Below are 20,022 nucleotides of genomic sequence, written 5' to 3'. Positions count from 1 at the left end.
TTTCTCAGATTATTTTTTTTACCATAACAAAAAAAATTGCATGAAGATGCACCTATATCAATTCTGTTGTATTTGCTAAAAACATTTAAATCATGCAACTTGTGCACAAGGTCAAGTGGCAAACATTATCATTTCATAAACCCGGAGAAAATTGAAAATATCACCATTAAATGCCAAAATACAAAAGTAGTATTATTGTGAATTTAATTGAATGTACAAAACAAGTTTAATCCTCATCTTCCTCCTCCTCTTCATCCTGGTTAATCTGGAAGTAACGGAGTTCGTAACTCTCCTTAGTGTTGGCAACAACACGCAGCCAGTCACGAAGGTTGTTCTTCTTCAGATACTTCTTTGTCAGATACTTCAGGTATCTGTCAAGGAACAACAAATGACTGTCAGATGGGTCCTAGACTTATTCCTGTCATCTCAGTGGTACTATAAATCAATTTGCCAAAGAAAGACAATACACAAGACAGGGCAGTCAAAACTTCGAATCCAGACAAAAGGATGGATACTACTGTATCTAACACTCCAAATGTTGATTTGTAGTAGTGGTTCGGTGTACATTAATATTTTCTGGTTAAAGTTCAAAAAGAAAAATCGAGGACCCATTGAAACCCACAGGTGGTACAGCTATATTAATGAAGGAAACAATCAAAAGGGTCTATGGGCAGCCCCATGTTCATTTATTGTCTTAATGTATTGAGTGGGGAAATCAATACACTGATGCATAATAACAAATATTACATTACCTCTTGGAGAAAGGAACCTCAGATGAAACTGTGATCTTGCTCTTGCTCCTGTCAATGGACACCACACCTCCACCGAGATTTCCAGCTTTTCCATTCACCTTGATGCGCTCCTGAAGAAACTGTTCCTGTAGAGAACAATCCAAATATTTACAGTAGATTCAGCATTGTGAAGCCACATCAAGAAAGCGCTATCCTATCACAATTTGATTTCCTTATGTTACTATTCAGCGGTTAGGGAATCAGGAAGCTATTAAACAGAAGGTTGCCGGTTCAATTCATAGCCGTGCCACATGACGTTGTGTCCTTGGGCAAGGCACTTCACCCTACTTGCCTCGGGGGAATGTCCATGTACTTACTGTACATCGCTCTGGATAAGAGAGTCTGTTAAAGGACTAAATGTAAGACTTCACCATCAAGGATAATGTCAATAGCCTTCATCACACCCAGATAAACTAGGAATGGTCTAGTCTAGTATCACATTGCACACACATTTCAGTTTTCTAAACCAGACTTGTCAAAATAACTAATTTGTAGTAAGTACAAAACACTTCTAGAATATTAGAATTACTGACGAAGTTGGCTGCGTCCATGATGCCATCTTCAACAGGGTGGGTGCAGTCCAATGTGAATTTCAGAACCTGCTTCTTCTTCTTGCCACCTTTGGTGGTCTGCTTCTTCTGAAATTCAAATATTCATCTGAAATCTACTGTTGCAAGACATGTTGATTATGGTCGACATACTGATGTATGGCCGCGGAACAGTTTGCGCATTTAAGTGCCAGCACTCCAGATGGTCTACCCACTTCCTTACTGCTACTACTCGACTAGCGTTACAAGCAGGTATACACACATGTAGCTAACTTGAGTTAGCTACCTTGAATTAGCTACCGTTAGCCAGAAAGTCAGCTAACCTGGCGGATCAAGACGAAGATTTCTCATCAGTTAATTAAAGATCCGAATAATGCTTTTGTTACTCATCAACACGCTATCGAAGTAAACCCTAACTAACTAACAAAATATAATACCCGGCATATGAACCCACTTGCAAACAATTCCAAGAGACACAACGTGGTGGACTCCAGCTAGCTAGGTAGCACTAGCAAGGGCCAAAATATTGGAGGCCTCGCTTGGCAGATTATTATAGCCAACTAAAATGTCCACAATGGTAATTGATAAAACTTGAAGTATTGGTATAAAAGTGCGGACTTTACGGTTCTGCCTCCGACTAGTCATGTTCGTGTATGTACACTAAAACTAATATTGAGGGATTATTTATAGCAAGCGATTTGACTCACCACGGGAGCCATGGCGAAGAATTTTGCAGAAAGGAAGAACCCGGTGTGCGCGTGCGTTACATTTTGGTTGGTCAAATACAGATATAATCGATGCAATCCTCGTACCGGTGATCGATTCTATATTGCCCTTGTTTTGGATTGTGCTCTTAACAAAGGTGACATTTTTTATTTATTTTTTACTTTACATTGTATGTATCGGTCATACATTCCAAAATGGTAGATTTGTTAAATAATTACACTAAATCAGCTGAAATTCACATTGTTATAAATTAACACATTTGTGTATTAATTATTGTAGGGTGTAGATTATTAGTTAATAGTAATTTGATCATTCAGTTTAGCCTACTGATGGACAAAAATAATTGGTCTGTTTCTGCAGTGTCTCAGAGGGTGCCTGTGGGATTAGAGAGGTGGAAAGTATTTTGGTCACTTGTTGACAGATGAGAGGTGTAGCCTCTTTTGTCATTTGCTTACTGTTCTATGGACACACTTTCGTTCATACCCCCACCACACTGTAATAACTGCTGGGTACTGCCATGGCTGCGCTTTGACGTCAGGGAAGTACTCCATCCCCTCAGTGACCCTCTGCATATCTGTCATTCCTGCTTGGGACAGAAGACAGGACGGTTGCAAGGTAAAGGACCAGGTTTACTTGTATAATTTTTTCGTAACAAAACTGTTTATTTTGTTGAAGGGACGTTTACGATACCCTTTTTATAACAAAGAAGTAATATGCTGGTTTGTGTTACAGATTTATATGGAAAGGTTCAAGTACCATGTTTATTATCTGTATCCACAGTATAGCACTGTTCATGAATCAAATAGCTGTTTGTATGGCCTAAACAGTAACCTGCTGCTTACCTATAATAAGAAGCTTCTCATAATGTATCTGATGTTATCCATTTCTGAGGGATGCTGTATTTCAGATGTCTGGAGGAATCTTCTGCCCTTTGGAAAACTTATATGATCCGGACAGTGCCAATTGCCACCCCTTGGTGTGCCACTTGTGCCATGAGCAATACGAACACCCCTGTCTTCTTGACTGTTACCACACCTTCTGTGCCAGCTGTCTGCGAGGCAGGGCTGTGGAGGGACGCCTCAGTTGTCCTCTCTGTGGGTAAGTCAAATAGGTCCAAAGTAAAAAGTAAAGTTATATGGGTATAGGAGGTTTGCATGAATGAAGCATCATCTGAGGATGATTTATGTCTGTAAAATACTGTAATTACTTTGGCAATTTGAAGTATCATGTTCAATACTATCAATGTAAAGAATTTCCTATGATTTATCTGAGTTTTTGTTGACATTGTTAACATTGTGATTCTGTGTTTAATACAACACAAAGTGATGGTCGGGGTTTAGCTCCTGGCAAACTCGCTCTGCATGACTGGGATTTTAATAGACTTTTAATGTCAAAACTTTAGGTTTTAATATGTTTATTACAGGTTTGAATTAGTTATGCTTGAGAACCTGCCTGTGTCTTCTGTGTTGACCTGAGCAGATGATATTGTTGTATGGGTCAGAGAACTATGTATATTCCCCATACAAGCACAGTGGTGATCAGTGACTTGTTTCAGTAAGTAAATACGTTTTTATTTAATGGCTGCCATGGATTCTATACATGTGCTTTCTTAGAGCACATAAATTACCTATTTATTTATATTTATTTAATTAGCAGTGTGTGTTGCTATTTTTGTCAGTGACATCAAACAGTGTGATGCTATTTGTGGCCATGTTACCATGGATGGGGAAATACTTGGTAATTGGAGTGGATAGTAGATGTAAAGCTGAGAACAATGGCACAATAGCTGCACAACAGCTGCAAAGCAATATCCTTCTCTATATAAGGACATCCATTGTTCATCAGAAATGAAAATTATAATGTTTTTTCTTGTACAGGCAACAGTCCAGTGTAAAAGGCTTTACTGCTTTGCCTCCGGAGGACCGTCTTTTGAAGTTCCTGGTGGATAACTCTACGGATTGTGAGGAGACTGTTCAGTGTTCCAACTGTGACCTGGAGTGCAAAAAACAGGTGTTGACATACATTTATGCAATGTTTCTGTCTAAGGGATTCGACTTTTCAAATCTGTAACACCGATCTTATATATATTTTGTGTTGACAGGATGTGGATACCATGTATTATTGCAACACTTGTAGCCAACCGCTATGTGGAGAATGTAAGGAAAGCACCCACAAAGCCAAGATGTTCTCCCGTCATGAGATTGTATCCCTGGCCAAGCGCACAAAGGAGGCCCACAAAAAGTGCTGTGAGTATAAACTCCCGTCATCTTATTCACAAATATCTTGTTTCGAAAAAAGTAGATGGATTATGTTACAAAGCTTCTTACTTACAGTTCTGTTCTCCAGAAAGTGTAATTCTACATTGTGAATTGTATCTTTCTTCCAATAGCCCTCCATGAGGAACTGTACATTATGTTTTCCACAGAGAAGAAGTCAATGTTATGCATCAACTGTTTCAGAGACATGCAAGTGTATGTGGATACATTCGTGTGTAACTTTTTTTCTATTTACTAGTGCGTATGTACAGCATCTAGTGTCCATACATTCATGTTTCTATATGTGTGTGTCGGTCTTCCATAAAGGGAAAGCAGGGCACACTGCATTGATATTGAAACAGCATATATGCAAGGCTGTGAAAAACTGGACCAGGCCGTCCTAGTAAGTGTACCCTTTAATGCAAAGTTATCATTTGTAACCCACTTTCTTAACTTGTGGAATTAGGTCAATTCAATTTCAGCATGATCAGCCCCGGTATCTCACCAGATAAGTGCACGTGCCATGTAGGCTGAGGCCTTACCACTGAGGCCTTACCGCGGGTCCTGGGTTCGAATCTGGCCTTGGCCCTTTGCTACATGTCTTCCCCCCTCTTTCTCCATGCCTTTCCTATCATACTTAACTTCCAATAAAGCATGGAAATGCCAACAAACATTCTGCTTGATCCAACAAGTGTTTGCATCAACCTTGGCCAGACTGCAGCGCAATGTCCTCATATTGAAAACCTGTTTGTTACAGGCGGTGAAGGAACTGCAAACCTCAGCCAGGGAGGCCATTGTTCTGCTCAAGGCAATGATAGGAGAGGTCCGTGCCAATGTGGAAGAGGAGGAAAATGCCATAAGTACTCTTTTTAACAACATGCAGGTGTGAAACCAGTGCTTGTTTTGATGAATGCACATAACTGAAAATGAACCCTGGTTCATTTACATTTAGAAGACGCTTTGTTTTATAACTCACTTATACCACAAGATGTCACTCTTTTTAACCTTTCTAAAAGTGTGTGGATGATTTTTAATACTGATTTCTATTTTAAGGAAAAATTGGCAGAGAGAAAGAAAATCCTCCTGAAAGCAGCACAAAGGTAAGAATAAATAGATTCCATAACAGCAATAGTAATCTGGCATAGAATATCATGACATGGAGCGGAATACAGTTACATTAATAAATATACTTTTATATATCTATATACAATAAAAGACATAGAGAAATATACAACGATATGAATTCTAACAATATTACTTTAAACATCCTGAAACTATTTTGGATGTTCCAGACAATCATTGTTCGAATTAAACGAGAGCACCCGTCATTAGTCATTCCATGGTTGCCATTTGCAATGATAAATTACTGCAACCTAATGTTCTCTCGAAGCAGGAAGTAAAGCCCGATAGTACAGTATGACATCGATACAGGGCAGCTTGTGCCTGCCTGTCTCCCATGTATCCTGTTACACATTTAAAGATCTTGCCATTTTAGCAGTGTATCCTTACTCCCCATTCCATACAAGATATGTCTGGCCAAAGGCCAGAATTGATCAAGAATACAGATAAAAGCCAAATCAATTATCATGTGTCAGATGCTATTTTTGTGAAGACTGCATGGCTCTACATTCGAAACCAGTATCAAATGTGCTCAGCAATTACTAGCATGGCAGAGGCTATACAAAAGGCATGGATGTAGATCAAATGAGAATACAAATATGTTTGTCATTCTATGTGGCATACAGTATGCCAGCTGTCTGGAAAGTAAAATCCATGCAATTCAAACTCTTCACTGTTTTTAACAGTCAGCATGAGGAGAAAGAAAGAGCTTTTAAAGAACAGCTGTCTCACTTGGCGGCCCTACTACCTACTCTACAGGTAACGTGTCTAAACTGGCTTTGAAAGTGCATCACTGAACATCCAGCATCCAATAATTTTTCACAAACCATTTGTCGTCACTTAAACCTACAGGTTCATCTAGTCACTTGTTCTGCATTCCTAAGTTCAGCCAACAAGTTTGAGTTTCTAGACATGGGTTATGTAAGTGTAGTCCAATGCATACACTGACAGTTTGGATTGCGTATTAGTAATACATGTATTTAACTGACAGATTTGATCATTTCTAGCAACTTATGGAACGTCTCAAAAAGATTGTAAAGCTGCCACACAGACTGAGACCTGCACAAAGTAGCAAGGTACTCAACACTGACTTCGTTACTGAAGAATACAATCATGTATATATGTATGGTGTGTATTTTTACTACTCTCCATACATACTTTGTGCTATGTTATTTTGTCTTCTGGTTTAGATAAACACAGAGTATCGGTCAGAGTTTGCCCGCTGCCTGGAGTCTCTGTTGCTATTAGGCCAAAGACGCTCTGTGTCAATGACTGGTGGTGTGTCTGGTTTGGGGTTAAGCAATGCCAGTGGTCTGTAAGTATCACTATACCTTTTGAAATACGTTTTTAATTCCACCTTGAGATACATGTATAGCTCCAATGAAATCCCTGATGTCCCCCTGGTCCACTCAGCCTGCAATCTTCCCTGTCTGTGGCCTGCCACTCCCCTGCCATCAGTGACATGTCCCTGGGATCCTCAGCAGTAAGGAAGCCTACCGCCCATCGCTACATCAGCACCAAGGTTCTCCTGTCTGAGGGCGGGGACACTCCCTTTACCGATCACTGTTGCAACTATGAGAACAGCTACAAGGTGAGGCCAACTAGACGTCATAGCTATGATCTCATTTAGAATGAGAACAGATGAGATTTTAATTCCTGCTGTGTTTTTATTTCTGTGAGCAGAGGCTACAGACTGTGATCCAACAGCTGAAGGACCAGGTACAGGAAACCCACAGAGATCTGACCAAGCACCACTCACTTATCAGGAAAGACACCATGGCTGAGATCCTGGACCACTCTCTACAGATGGACAGACAGATCTCTGCTGAGTACTCCTCTGTGGAACTCATGAGGGCCATATTTGAGGAGGTAAGATGTTGTGTTTTTATTGTAACCAAGCACACACTGACAAGTCTCATCTCTTATTTCTACTTCCTCATCCAGATCTGGGAAGAAACATATCAGAGGGTTGTGAATGAACAGGAAATATATGAAGGTAAAACTTAACTAATCCTTTTTTATTTTCTTCTAAGCCATAAACCAAACAGGGTTAAATGATCATTATGTGTGTCTGGTCTGATTCCAGCTCAACTTCACGATCTGATGCAACTAAAGCAGGAGAACAGTTACCTGACCACTATTGCTAAGCAAATTGGCCCATACATCAGTTCAATTGCCAAGGTGAAGGAACGACTGGAACCAAGGTATCCAAGCAGCGCAACCTCCGATGAACCACATGGGACCATTACTATGCTTCCTTAGATGTTGTCACTATCTAATAAGATGAGTTAGTCAAGAGACTAATATCTGTTAAACTATGTACTTGTATAACTTTAGTGGAAGTTAGTTCTCTACTCATGATTCCTTTATCATCACAGACTAAAGGGTCCTAAGGAGCTAAAAGATGACCGCACAGAGGCCATGCTGAAGATCTATGAGGACAGTACGATGGCCACAATGGCCACTGATATACAACACAATAGGTAATATACTGTATGTCGACGACAACATCAACAATCCATCATTTTAATGGGACAGTGCATGCAGTAGCTATTATTTACTGCAGCAGAAATGACTTCTCCAACAGGAATGACCTCTCCTTTGTCACTGATGATAACTGCATTATCAGCAACCCATCAGATGAGGCCTTTTTTAAGAACAAGGATTTCTATTGTTCAGGGAAGCAGAACACTATGGAGACTGCCAGTTGGATAGAGATGCCCTTCTAGCACAGCAGAACCATGCAACTAGATAGCTGCACATAACAATTTGTCAAAATTACCTTTCATGTAATATGGTGTCAGAGTATTAGCCTAATTTACGGTAACACTTCTCCTTACGTAAGCATGAATTATGTAACTAAATAAATAGCAACACCGTACAATGTTGTAATAACCTAGAAACTGTTCAATGATTTTACTGTTTTACATTGATCAAATAGGAGTATAGGTTATTACAAAAGTAGAACAAGATGTGGGGAAAGGGGACTCCCATGTGGCAAATAGACAGCTGAAGCTTGTGTTAAAGTACAAATAAAGATCAATGTTAACTTCCCCATAATGGTATAATTATTCCAAAGAACATTATAGTTCTTTGGAATAAACCCAAAGAACTATAATGTACCTAAATTAAAAGACACAGAGAATGACACTGTAAGGAATGGTAGGGTAACAGTGACTTATGAAATATATTGCACTCCACTAAAACACCTTTATCTTCTAAGAAATGTTTTATTTTAATTTTTTGTGTTTATTCATAGAACAGTGTTGCTCAGTACAAGTTTAGTCATGTGAATAAATGCACAGTAACTACTCCAAAACAGACACTATTAGTAATCTGCAGGTACAATTCTCATTTATCTGAAATAAACTTTATGCTGTAGCACTGCAAAACCACAGCCATTATTTTAGGTGCACCATGCTTGGCGCAGCTAACCGTTATATCAGAAGCCAACTAGATGTGCTTTTATATTTATTATAGATGTTCTCAATTATGATTTCATATATCCCACACTTTTCAGTGCTTTTCACAAATAACTGTGCTGGACATACATTCCTTTCATTACATTTACATTTAGTCATTTAGCAGACGCTCTTATCCAGAGCGACTTACAGTGAGTACAGGGACATTCTCCCCGAGGCAAGTAGGGTGAAGTGCCTTGCCCAAGGACACAACGTCAGTTGGCATGACCGGGAATCGAACTGGCAACCTTCGGATTACTAGCCTGATTCCCTCACCGCTCAGCCACCTGACTCCCCCTTTCAAGCACTCACTGTCAGACACACATGCACACACTTTCTGGTCCATACAGTCTGGGCACAAAGTGGAGGGCAGAGGTGAGCTTTCAGCCACACTCAGGTGAACCCGAGTCATGCAGCAGTTCAGGTGTGAGCCAAATTGAGGTGAGTTTGTTGGTATGGAAACAACCTCAGCTCTCTGAACTCAGCCGTAGGAATGCTTCTTTTGGTGTTTTTAATACACAGTGAGTGTAAGGAGACACAAACAAATAAATTCATGAAGGGTCAACATAACTGCTAGATAAACAAGACACTATTGCTGTGGTACGTAAAGAAAAATAACATTTCTATCATTAACATGTTCTGCTACTACAATCCTTCTGCTACAACTGTAGAGATAAAACACATGAGGCAGCAGGGGGAGGAGGGATGGGGGGAGTTTTGTCATTTGTTATTCAACTTAAAGTGCTTTGAGACCTAAGAATGAACCAGAACTGCGTATGTCTATATGTGGATGTTATCAATCATTTATAGTGGACACACTTGATTAATTATCCATTTGTTCCTGCATTTTTTTAAATTTATTTTTTAACAGAAGTCTGTGCTAAAAACATTTTTATAAAAAAACGGAATAGATTGTCAATGTTTGTTTCTGTAATCCACAAACTCAGAACTTCATACATATCAGATCTTATTGATTCCCAAACCACAAAGAAAAAAATGTGTGATTGTGCAGCTGTGTCTGAATATGTAGGCCGTAATTTCATTGTGTATTACTGCACAGACGGAATAAATTGTATGTGTATTTATTGTGAATTACTTAGTGGGGAATATTATGCTGTAAACTGTAAAGCCCAATAGTGAAATCTCTTTAGACACCAGAAGGATGAGCAACACCAGACACTCAACCAGGCTTATTACAGCAATTCTGATTCAGTAACCAAAGCTAAAATCAATGCAGGATCTACTGCATGTACTCAACTGGTCTGGAAGGACAACAGAAAAATGTGCATTTCTATTAGCATCCTGCAATTGCAGATGTCAGAAAATGTCATCAAAAACACAGAACTTCAAATGTCTATTTAGACAAACCAAACAAAAGACAGTACAACAGAAGTGGTGCAATGTGTGGACAAATGTACTTTTTTTTTCTTCTTCTTTTGATCCTGTCCAAACCATATCAAACCATTGCAATTGCTGTGGTAATGGGGGAAAATATTATGAGGGCTCTATTGTCCACCATGACTATAGGTGTCAGGGCCTCCATGAGTTCTATGCCCACAGGGGCGGCCGGGGGGGGGGGGGGGGGGGGGGGGGGTCAAAGCCACACGCTGACCAGGGCTGCCCCTCAGAGTGCCTGACTGCTCGTGTTTATGCGTCCAGGACCCATCTTGTTGACCTAGGATCCGACACGTATGCCTGAGATAAACGGCAGGCCGGTAGACGCCTTCTTCTTGTACTCAAGGTAGTCCTCGCCGAAGAAATGTATGAGAGAGATCTCCTCCTCTTCGATACGTTCACGGAAGAAGCGCCAACTAGCTAGCGTATATCCCGCTATGCAAACTGGATTGCACAACATCACCTGAAACATAAAATTATTGAAAATGTAATTAGTAGTGAACACTGCTTAATAGTTCACTGTTGAATGTTGGGGGGAAAGATTCCATTAGTCTATTTTATGGCATATTATTTAATGGAGGTAGAGAATGACAAGTTCATATAACCAATAGAAGCAGGCTTTTGACGTCCAGCGATAAATCTGAGCTTGACAATGTCATAATGGACAGTTTGTGTGAGATGGTTGGTGGGATGACAAAGCGTATCCATTAGCCTGGTAGCCACACCTGTGTGCCAATGCTCCAATAGAACCAGCCCACGTAGGAGGGGTGTCTGAAAAAGGAATAGACCCCGGTTGTGACCAACACGTGGCTCTGGGCCTTCTCGTTCTGGACTATGTGGTTGAAGTTGGAGCCGGCAGTCAGCATGGCAGACTTGCGCAGGCCCTCCCCACACATCACCATCAGAAGTCCCACCACACTGACCCAGGTATGCTGCTTCAGCTCTGAGAAAGAAGAACATCGATGAACTCAGTGTGAGATTTGCAATAGAAGGATTCTTTCCACTGTAGTGTCAACATGACCTTTCTCTCCACGCCACCAAGAGGATCCATAAGTTCAACATAAACATATTAGTAAATGAGATGAGTGGAGTCTGAATTAGGTCATTAAGTTATAGATGGTTGTTGACATGAAAGAAAATCAAGCACACCGCCTGACTTATGACACAAATGGAAATTCCATACTTTTCTAAGGTCATATTTGCTCAAAATGAAATAAGGAAATTGACATACTTTGCATGCATATACTTGTAGTTGTAAACAACTACATAGACCTAACAAGCACAACTGAAAGCAATGTTTAGTTGATTCATAAAAAAGGAAATTAGTATTGCCCTAAAGTTACCTGGTACAGTCAGCTTCTCTATGGTGAATTCCACCCATGAGGACACAGCAGCCAAGGTGTACTCCACACTGTGGTTGAGCAGGAAGGAGTCCAGGGACAGACTACGAGGGTTAATGATGGCTGTTACCAAGTACTCAGAGTAGTGGAAGAAAGATAGAGAGCACATGTACCTGCAATCATACAAGTGCATTAGTGGAAACTCTCTCAGACACTCTTAGCAGCTCACATTTCCATTGCCTGGAAGTACCAACAATACATCACTGCATTGTTGAGGTATTAATGGCACTGATACATTGTCAGCACTCCAATGCTGATACAATATATATTCTCTCTCTGTGTACATTGTTTATTTACATACCATCCAAAATGTGTCCATGTCGTCTGGGAACAGCTAATTGTCAAGCCACACCCAAATGTAAAACCAAGGAAGCATGCTCTTACAGCAACCTACGGGAACAGGAAGTAAAGTTGCATGTACCAAGCTAAAGAGAGCAGTTGCCCACTAGCAACACACATGTTCGATGTGTGTAGCAGTAAAAAATGAAATAAATCTCTCCCATTATGCGAACCAGGTAGCAACAATTAGGTAGAAAACCAGGATACCTTAACAACAACAGCCTAAGCTAGTCATTTGGTTAACACCTCTATCTTTAGCTCATCATGTTGACAGCTGTCTTTATCCTATTCAAGTAATAGGATTAGCCCTTACTAAGGTACCTAGCTAGCTACGTTATTACGTTAAACTAGTAACCAGCAAGCAATACATGATCGAAGTACTGCACGTTGATGTTTGGAAATGTAGCTTGAAAACTGGTTAATATTTTGCTAGTTAAAATATATGCTTACCTTATAAAGAGGTCCCTTGTATATGATCAGCAAGAGGCCATTGATAACAGCTATGTACACAGAAATTGCTATTTTCCCCCTTGTTTCTGTAAGATAGTCAAATACCCAGTCAAGATGTCCAAAGAATGTTCTGATAAGGGGAATTATAACCACAGCGAGTCCTAAGCTAAAGCTTATAATACTTATTCTTCCCTCTAAAACCAACTTACTGCCTGCCATGTTGAAAATCTTGCAATCTCTAGTGAGTTCTCGCGACCTTTCACAATCCCATGTGATGTTATTGTGGGAGATTTGTATTTTGTAAAGGAGACGCTAGAGAGTGCTGTTGTTCTGCATGTCCTGAAGTTTTAAAGTTCTATCAGAGCCTGTTTAAGGATATATATATTAGACATTCTCTGGTTCTATGATCTGAGCAGCTGCCAGATGTCTCTTCCAATTTTAGCCAATCACCATAGCCACCATAGCCATAACTCGTGTTTGTCAGGTTGCAAACAAATGTAATGGGGTCATTTATTTGTGAATCGCGTTACATTTGTGAATCACCAAATAGTTATGTGAATCGCGTTAGATTTATTTGTGAATCATGAAATACATTTGTTAATCGTGTTACGTTTCTTTGTTTGAATTATGAAACAAATCTAACTCCATTGCTGTTTAGCCACTAGCGTCTGTATTCATCACAATGTAGAGTTGAAGCAATTAAATTGACAGTTAAGTGTAAGATGTCCGCGACACACTTCTACTGGCTCACCGTTAGACTACAGATTGACTAACACACCTACAGTTTGACATGTACACATGAGCCATAACTTGCGTAACATAGTGTCACATGCATGAAATTTAAATGGAAAACAAGGCCTGCCCTGTAATGCACCCCCAATTAAATTTCTGTTCCGTATATCCCAGCATCAAATGATTCTTTCAGGAGTAAGTTTCAGGCATGTAACACTTTCAGAGTTGTCAGAGTTAGCAAGGGGTGCATTTCGTGGCAAGAATGAATACAAACACACGTGAAATGACGCTTGGGGGGGGGGTGCTTTGTATGCAGCAACATTTTGGTTGGCCCCACCAAATCTCACTCCAAGGTTTTTTTGAAAAGTTGGCAGCCATGCATGCCTTTGAACCTATACATTAGTATGAAGAGCCATGTGAAACACTTTGAACTTGCTAAATTCGATGTCATGGAGCGAGAATGTTGGTTCGCGTTCGTTACTATATGGTTTGAATGACGAGTTTTCAGGATTTTGTCTTGAGAATAACATCTGTTATTTACAAAGATAACCGACATTCTTATCTTGAATTCTATAACAAAGAAAGTATAATGTGAGACATCTATGATCCTCTCCGTTTGGTTGCGATATCAAGACGAAATCCTTCACTATGATTCCGAGTTGTTCGCGCAGGCTCCCGCGAAGGGGTGCCTCTCATGGAAGCCATGCATCTAATGGCACAACACCGGAAAAAAAGATTGTTTTGGATCCGCCCTCGTCTAGTCACCTGACTTATTAATAGACGCGTAAACCAACGTCAGCCAAATATCCATGATACTAGCGATTAACACATTAGCTAAACTCACCCTAAAAACGAATAATTGTTTGTTTTGTAAGCCAAGTTAACTCTTTACCTTTCACCTGTCCACTAGACAGGCCGATTCAATGCATTACAGAGATCCTAAAACGTTGCGGAGATGGACGCATACGATTTGTTTACAAGTTGCAGAAAGGGCGACATTTGGAGAGTCAGGTACATTTATGCTTAGTTGGGTTTGAGCTAGCTAGCTAATATTTGTGCCAAATGCATAGCAAGCATTTTGCTTTGTGTTAACTTTTCAAATAAGAATTCTAGCTAGCTGGCTTGCTATGTTTCACAAAAGTATGTTTGTAGCCAGCATGCATACAGTCATGCTAGTTAAGTTCATACCCTAGTTAAGTAGGTCAAGTTTTAAATAAGTCCCATCCTGACTTGCAAAAAATAAATCCAAGTAAGTAATGATTGTACTTTTTATTAGGCAGAGTTATGACATATGATTTGTTTGATCTAATAAGTATCTATTCACTAGATTTCTGCTCACAAACTTTGAGTTATTGTGTATGGCGAGTAAACTTGTTGAGACTAAGGGTTTTCTATGTTTGCAGATATTGTAGTTATTGTTTTTTTTTTTACAGGTACCTTGTTGAACAAAGAGATGTGGAACTCAATGTAAGGGATAAATGGGACAGCACCCCACTGTAAGTATCATTGTCAGAGGATGCATCATCATAAGTCAACTGTCAGCTGCATAGATTGTTAACTTTAGCATAAAGTAAACCTGTTGGGTTACTAACCATTTATGGTTACTAACCTTTAATGTTTGTTTAATTACACCACTCTGATTCCACAGGTACTATGCCTGTCTCTGTGGCCATGAGGAACTAGTCCAGTACATGTTGGCTAATGGTAAGTTGTAAACCTATATTCAAAAGATGGTGCAGTAATAGGCAATGCCAAAAATGTCAAGTTTAAATGAGAGGGTACACGAAAAGGAGAAATAATGGATTGGGCATGCCGCATGTGAAGTTGTTGTCCTTCTTTACATACAGGAGCAAAGTGTGAAGCCAACACGTTTGATGGTGAGAGGTGTATGTATGGCTCTCTGAATGACTCCATACGACGTCTGCTCAAGGAGTACAAGTGTATCACAGCCAAAACCATGCAGCGGGACTATTATGACCACTTTCTAAACATGTAAGGAGTTAAGGGCCCCTTGTTATTTAAAATACTTCTTAAGTCTGTGGTTGGCAGGTTGGCAGTTTTTCCCATCATTCTCAACCCTGATTACTCTCTATTTCTCTTCCTCAATCACTCTCAAATGCACACACACACACATCCCATTCTATATGTCTGTACTCAGGCTGCTGGAGCAAGGTCAGTTCAGTGATGTCACGTTCCTGGTTCATGGTGAGACGTTCCATGCTCACCGCTGTGTGCTCAGTGCCCGCTCGGAGTACTTCTCTGCCATGTTTGAGACCAAATGGAACGGGAAGAACATGATCGCCCTCAAACATCCACTGGTAGGTGTCATGTTACATCAGCCTCCCCTTGAATGGCTTGACTGCGTTTTTTTTAAATCTTTAATAACAGTGTTATCATATAGTATCACTGGTATTATTAATCATTGTATTTACATTGAATTGAAATTGTAATTTTCCATAATAATAATTTTAGCATTGGTATGCTAAAAAGTTTATGTAAATATTGCCTGTTTCAGATTAACCCGGCAGCATTTGGGGCCATCCTGCAATATATTTACACAGGTAAGAATCTACCGAAGGATCTGTAAATCAGCTTTTTTTCAGTTAAATGTTTTCAAACTATATTTGCATTGCCATATTTCTGACACTTTCTTATTATATCCATGTTAAGGACGTATGGATATTGATGTGAGCCATGTTGAGGACTGCAAACGACTGGCCAAGCAGTGCAAAATGGTAGACCTTATTGACGAACTGGAGAGCAAATGCAAACAGGTTTATGGGTTTGGTAAGCCCGTCCCCCCAACTGCTTTTTTTCTGTTAAAGTACCTTTTATAGGCATGTGTGAGGATTTATTTGGTGATTCTCTGGTTCCCATAGTGTCCAATAAGCCTGGAACCTGTGTGAAGGTGCTCACTCTGGAGCCCCAGAACTGCCAGCTTCAGGGGGAAATGGCTCTGCTGGCAGACTGTGCTGTCCCGTCAGAGCTCAGAGTAAGATTGCCATCATGACTGTGACCTTTAATTAGCAATTGTGTGTGCATGATGACAATTAAGCACACACAATCCAAAGTCACTGGAATTGTTTGTTGCATTTGAGGGGAATAATTTAATGAGTTGGCAAACTGTAATTCCCCGGGATAATGTTTTTAAAATGTGTAAACACTTGCATGTGCTTTATTTTCCTATAGTGTAAATAAAACAGCATCCACATATGTTTGAAGTGATGATTTTGTTTGATTTTGAAGTTATTAAATATATTACAAATGTTAAATAGTTTTCTCATTGGAGTATATGGTCCTTGTTTTTTTTCTCCAGGTTGGATTCGGTGAGCTTCCCTTTAACAGAATCGACAACTTCCCTGATTATGCCGACATATGCTTTCGGGTTGAAAGTTTTAATTTCCTGTGTCATAAGGTATGCATTGTGTGCTATTACAAAGGGCACATTGGATATGACACATCATATCATAAACTGATTATTTCCACACCTCACCTACCTGTCTGTGTCTAGGCTTTTTTCTGTGGACGTAGTGACTATTTCAAAGCCTTGCTGGAGGACCACTTCAGTGAGGGAGAAATGATGCAATCCCAGCCCAGCACCCCAGTTCTCACACTCCACAACATCCCCCACAACATCTTTATCTGCCTCCTCTACTACATCTACAGCGATGACACAGATGTTAGTTGGCCTTCACAACCACAAAGCTTTACCTAGATCAGATATTAATTACTGCCTTGTTGCTTTCAGAGTATATTATGCAGAGTATGTCTGATTGTGATGTCCGTCTTCTGTGTGTGTACGTCCAGCTGACTACAGAGAATGTGTATGATGTGCTGTGTGTGGCTGACATGTACCTGCTCCCGGGCCTGAAGCGCCTGTGTGGTAAGACCCTGGCCCAGACACTTTGTGAGGACAACGTAGTGTACATATGGAAAACATCCAGGCTCTTCCGCCTGTCACGTCTGGAGGACCAGTGTACAGAATACATGGCCAAGATCATAGAAAAGGTCAGTGAGTCTTTGTAACCACACTAGAACTTTGCAGAACACCCATGTCATATTTGTCTGAGGCCAGTAGAGACACTGTTTCCACTGTGAATATTTAAAAATGCTGAAATACTTAGGAGAAAGCTGAGTGCAATATTTTCTACCTACCATCTAAACCTCTTCTTTGTCTTAGTTGGTTGAACAGGTCGAGTTTGCTGAGATCATCAAAGAGGATGCTGGGGCGGTAGAGGACAGACACGAGACAGACTCCATCCCTCTGGTGGATGACATCCGCTTCCACATCGCCAGCAACGTCCAGACCTTCAGCGCCATCGAAGAGGCTAACCAGAAACTGGACGCCCTGGAGAGTCTTCTGTCCAGCATCGGGCTGGAGTGCTAAAGGGGAAGGACCTGGTGATTGTGGGGCTTCCAGCAGGCTAAGATGGCTGAAACAGAGATTTATGTGCATTGGATCCCAGTGTGGAAGAAGAAAGGCTTTATTAAGTGTTTTCTATTAAGTGTTGCTTGTATTGTGAAAGGGAGTTACATAGAAATATAATACAAAAGAAATCTTGATAGATAAAACTGCAGATTTGGTAGTTGTAGTATATTTAATATACCAATTTTGCGGAAGTATGTGGAAAACTCTTGCCACAAAAGGCACTTCTGAGGTAGCATCTTATTTAATTAATTTGGCAGAATATGAGTGTCATATCATCAAAAACATTATTTATAGTTTTAAATGCATGCTAATGTTTTTATAAAGTACCCATATAATACACATTGTATAATTTAAAATATATGTATTAAGGTATGCTATATCATAAATACATGTATTCTGTATTGTATGGATAATATATAGCTACATTGCAGAATATCATTTTGATTTAAAATTCAAATAAAGCAGCCTTCCTCTATTGGTTGTAATGTATGAGAAAGCCAATGATAAGTAATTTTTTAAATGTCAAAACGAAAATAATCCACGTGAGAAATGTTCCTTTGCGTTTCAAAAATGTATATGAATGTGCTTAAGTGCTTTCAGAATGAGGATACCCTCAATGAGCTCCTATCTGGAATATCTTAACATAACTTGAGTACACAAAACTGATGTAATTTGTAATCTATACTCAACATGGTTACAGGGTCATCTCTGTTGAGAACAACAGGGAAACCCGGAGGTTTTACCCAAAACAAGAGGTTGTAGACAAGAAGACAAACAAGAATTTAATTTACAGTGTTGCACCTGTGCATACATGATTGATAATTATGACAATCATGATGCAAGTATTATTACATTACATTTAGTCATTTAGCAGACGCTCTTATCCAGAGCGACTTACAGTAAGTACAGGGACATTCCCCCGAGGCAAGTAGGGTGAAGTGCCTTGCCCAAGGACACAACGTCAGTTGGCATGACCGGGAATCGAACTGGCAACCTTCGGATTACTATGAATGTATTTTACATATGTATCTAAACACAAAGTTACCACTGGATAACAGTCATAGATTGTTTGGCTGTAAAGTGAGATGTATCTTATATTCAGTACATAATTTACCCACGTAACTACAGTATTTTTGGATAACAAAAAAAATGAAATACTAACAATTGCAATAGGGTCTAATGGAGGAACCTGAGAAGTACAATTTAATTGGGGTGAGCTAACTGACCCACTGTGTTCCCCATTGTAATGTTAGTGATTTCTGATATCTAAATCCTATACCAACATGGCAGAAGGTGTTTGAGGACTTAGTGGTTTTCTAATGCTTTAATCCTGCATATTGTTACCATTGGTTGTAACAGTGTTATGGAATTCCAATAAACTTAGTAGTGAAATGAAATATAACAATAAAAACAAGTTTATGTTCATTACATCCTAAAGTTTTATTTAAAATTGATTGACATTCATTTGTCCTCTGACATAATGGTGACATAATTGTGACGTTTGCCACATCTGCAGTTTCAGCAGAAACCTCAAGATGGCGCCAGTCCCCCGTTAATATTGAAAGTCTGCTTTTTAAAGTAAATATGTTTGTCAATCAGCAAAAACCATTACATGGACACAGACATTCAGCTTGTTTATGTGCAAATGTAAGACATTACCCTTGTTACCAAGGCTTTCTACTCATGAGAATGAGTCCACGATGGCACACTGCCTGCAGCTCCACCAGTAACTTGTCTCCTTCTCATTTCAGCCGTAGTTTGTCAGGAGCCCACGAAGGTGTGGAGAAGGTCAACAGGAGGTGAAGGATGGTTATTTGTTTAAGGTGGCATAACTCAAGGTTTGTATGTGTGTGTATGTGTGTGTGCATTGGGAGTGCATTATGTTGCCCCACAAAGGCTTCATTCTTATTTCAAAGGAACACAGAGGTATGGCAAAATCTATGTCATCATAATGTTCCAAGGCTTTCTTGGTAGTGTCTGGAACAGAAAAGGCTTAAAGCACAACAGGGAGTAATTTGTGGCCAAGGCTGTGAAAACATGCTGAAGCATATATCAACCTAAACACCAATTCAATCCATCAGAAGATTAAATCCTTGGCTGTGCTCCAAGAGTCTTTAAGGCTTACATGTTCAAAAGACGAGAGTAAACAACACAATTTGTTACGACCCCAGCGAGTTGCTTTTACACATTCTTTATAGTTGTTTCTAAGCAACTTCTTGGTTCTAGGCTCAGAGGTGATGGGAAAGTTCAGTTTGTCGTCTTATAATACGGCGAGACAAGGGAATCTTTATGATGCTTAAGCATACCCTTATTAAAAAATGCTTTTTTATTTAACCCTCGTGCTGCCTTCGGGTCACATGACCCAAAGGTTCATAAC

At 39.8% G+C, this 20,022-nt stretch overlaps 4 protein-coding genes across 5 annotated transcripts; 2 read left to right on the top strand and 2 right to left on the bottom strand.

Moving 5' to 3' along the window:
• Nucleotides 1–187: 187 nt before the first annotated feature.
• Nucleotides 188–2,137, bottom strand: LOC134019113 (large ribosomal subunit protein eL22). Its single transcript, XM_062459660.1, has 4 exons — nucleotides 2,047–2,137; nucleotides 1,325–1,429; nucleotides 753–877; nucleotides 188–371 (listed from the first exon to the last, which is right to left on the bottom strand). The coding sequence occupies exons 1-4, from the start codon at nucleotides 2,056–2,058 to the stop codon at nucleotides 227–229; spliced, it is 387 nt and encodes a 128-aa protein (XP_062315644.1). The 5' UTR covers nucleotides 2,059–2,137; the 3' UTR covers nucleotides 188–226.
• Nucleotides 2,138–2,564: 427 nt separating this feature from the next.
• On the top strand, nucleotides 2,565–8,913 carry rnf207b (ring finger protein 207b). Of its 2 annotated transcripts, none has more exons than XM_062459538.1 (18): nucleotides 2,565–2,680; nucleotides 2,973–3,163; nucleotides 3,943–4,075; nucleotides 4,167–4,311; nucleotides 4,455–4,536; nucleotides 4,648–4,723; nucleotides 5,078–5,203; nucleotides 5,374–5,420; nucleotides 6,126–6,198; nucleotides 6,292–6,360; nucleotides 6,447–6,515; nucleotides 6,630–6,754; nucleotides 6,898–7,030; nucleotides 7,123–7,308; nucleotides 7,384–7,435; nucleotides 7,526–7,643; nucleotides 7,818–7,922; nucleotides 8,009–8,913. In XM_062459538.1, the coding sequence occupies exons 2-18, from the start codon at nucleotides 2,973–2,975 to the stop codon at nucleotides 8,166–8,168; spliced, it is 1,890 nt and encodes a 629-aa protein (XP_062315522.1). In that variant the 5' UTR covers nucleotides 2,565–2,680; the 3' UTR covers nucleotides 8,169–8,913. The 2 variants fall into 2 exon arrangements, with proteins under 2 accessions (XP_062315522.1, XP_062315521.1); XM_062459537.1 differs by having other exon boundaries at nucleotides 6,853–7,030; nucleotides 8,009–8,911.
• icmt (isoprenylcysteine carboxyl methyltransferase) lies at nucleotides 8,894–12,730 on the bottom strand. The gene is made up of 6 exons (XM_062459632.1): nucleotides 12,485–12,730; nucleotides 11,997–12,085; nucleotides 11,639–11,808; nucleotides 11,021–11,238; nucleotides 9,188–10,758; nucleotides 8,894–8,980 (listed from the first exon to the last, which is right to left on the bottom strand). The coding sequence occupies exons 1-5, from the start codon at nucleotides 12,701–12,703 to the stop codon at nucleotides 10,576–10,578; spliced, it is 879 nt and encodes a 292-aa protein (XP_062315616.1). The 5' UTR covers nucleotides 12,704–12,730; the 3' UTR covers nucleotides 8,894–8,980; nucleotides 9,188–10,575.
• Nucleotides 12,731–13,995: 1,265 nt separating this feature from the next.
• On the top strand, nucleotides 13,996–18,399 carry abtb1 (ankyrin repeat and BTB (POZ) domain containing 1). Its single transcript, XM_062459581.1, has 12 exons — nucleotides 13,996–14,227; nucleotides 14,650–14,712; nucleotides 14,865–14,920; nucleotides 15,064–15,208; nucleotides 15,375–15,534; nucleotides 15,732–15,777; nucleotides 15,887–16,003; nucleotides 16,096–16,208; nucleotides 16,533–16,631; nucleotides 16,728–16,895; nucleotides 17,024–17,224; nucleotides 17,397–18,399. Exons 1-12 carry the CDS (start codon nucleotides 14,172–14,174, stop codon nucleotides 17,601–17,603), a joined length of 1,431 nt encoding a protein of 476 aa, XP_062315565.1. The 5' UTR covers nucleotides 13,996–14,171; the 3' UTR covers nucleotides 17,604–18,399.
• Nucleotides 18,400–20,022: the final 1,623 nt, after the last annotated feature.

Source organism: Osmerus eperlanus, chromosome 4, assembly GCF_963692335.1.
Source record: "Osmerus eperlanus chromosome 4, fOsmEpe2.1, whole genome shotgun sequence".
Classification (NCBI taxonomy): Eukaryota; Metazoa; Chordata; class Actinopteri; order Osmeriformes; family Osmeridae; genus Osmerus; species Osmerus eperlanus.
Note: the sequence above shows the minus strand (reverse complement) of the source record. Positions and strands in the feature narration are given on the sequence as shown.

Coding starts and splice junctions, on each gene's coding strand:
- LOC134019113 (XM_062459660.1), bottom strand. Junction 878..1,324: donor TCATGGACGCAGCCAACTTC/GTCAGTAATTCT, acceptor TGTTCTCTACAG/GAACAGTTTCTTCAGGAGCG. Junction 372..752: donor GAGGTTCCTTTCTCCAAGAG/GTAATGTAATAT, acceptor GTTCCTTGACAG/ATACCTGAAGTATCTGACAA.
- icmt (XM_062459632.1), bottom strand. CDS start 12,703: ATGGCAGGCAGTAAGTTGGTTTTAGAGGGAAGAATAAGTATTATAAGC. Junction 11,239..11,638: donor AGAGAAGCTGACTGTACCAG/GTAACTTTAGGG, acceptor CTTCTTTCTCAG/AGCTGAAGCAGCATACCTGG. Junction 10,759..11,020: donor ATTGGAGCATTGGCACACAG/GTGTGGCTACCA, acceptor TTTATGTTTCAG/GTGATGTTGTGCAATCCAGT.
- abtb1 (XM_062459581.1), top strand. CDS start 14,172: ATGGACGCATACGATTTGTTTACAAGTTGCAGAAAGGGCGACATTTGG. Junction 16,632..16,727: donor TTAATTTCCTGTGTCATAAG/GTATGCATTGTG, acceptor GTCTGTGTCTAG/GCTTTTTTCTGTGGACGTAG. Junction 16,896..17,023: donor TCTACAGCGATGACACAGAT/GTTAGTTGGCCT, acceptor GTGTACGTCCAG/CTGACTACAGAGAATGTGTA.
- rnf207b (XM_062459537.1), top strand. CDS start 2,973: ATGTCTGGAGGAATCTTCTGCCCTTTGGAAAACTTATATGATCCGGAC. Junction 4,312..4,454: donor GGAGGCCCACAAAAAGTGCT/GTGAGTATAAAC, acceptor TTCTTCCAATAG/CCCTCCATGAGGAACTGTAC. Junction 5,421..6,125: donor CTCCTGAAAGCAGCACAAAG/GTAAGAATAAAT, acceptor TGTTTTTAACAG/TCAGCATGAGGAGAAAGAAA.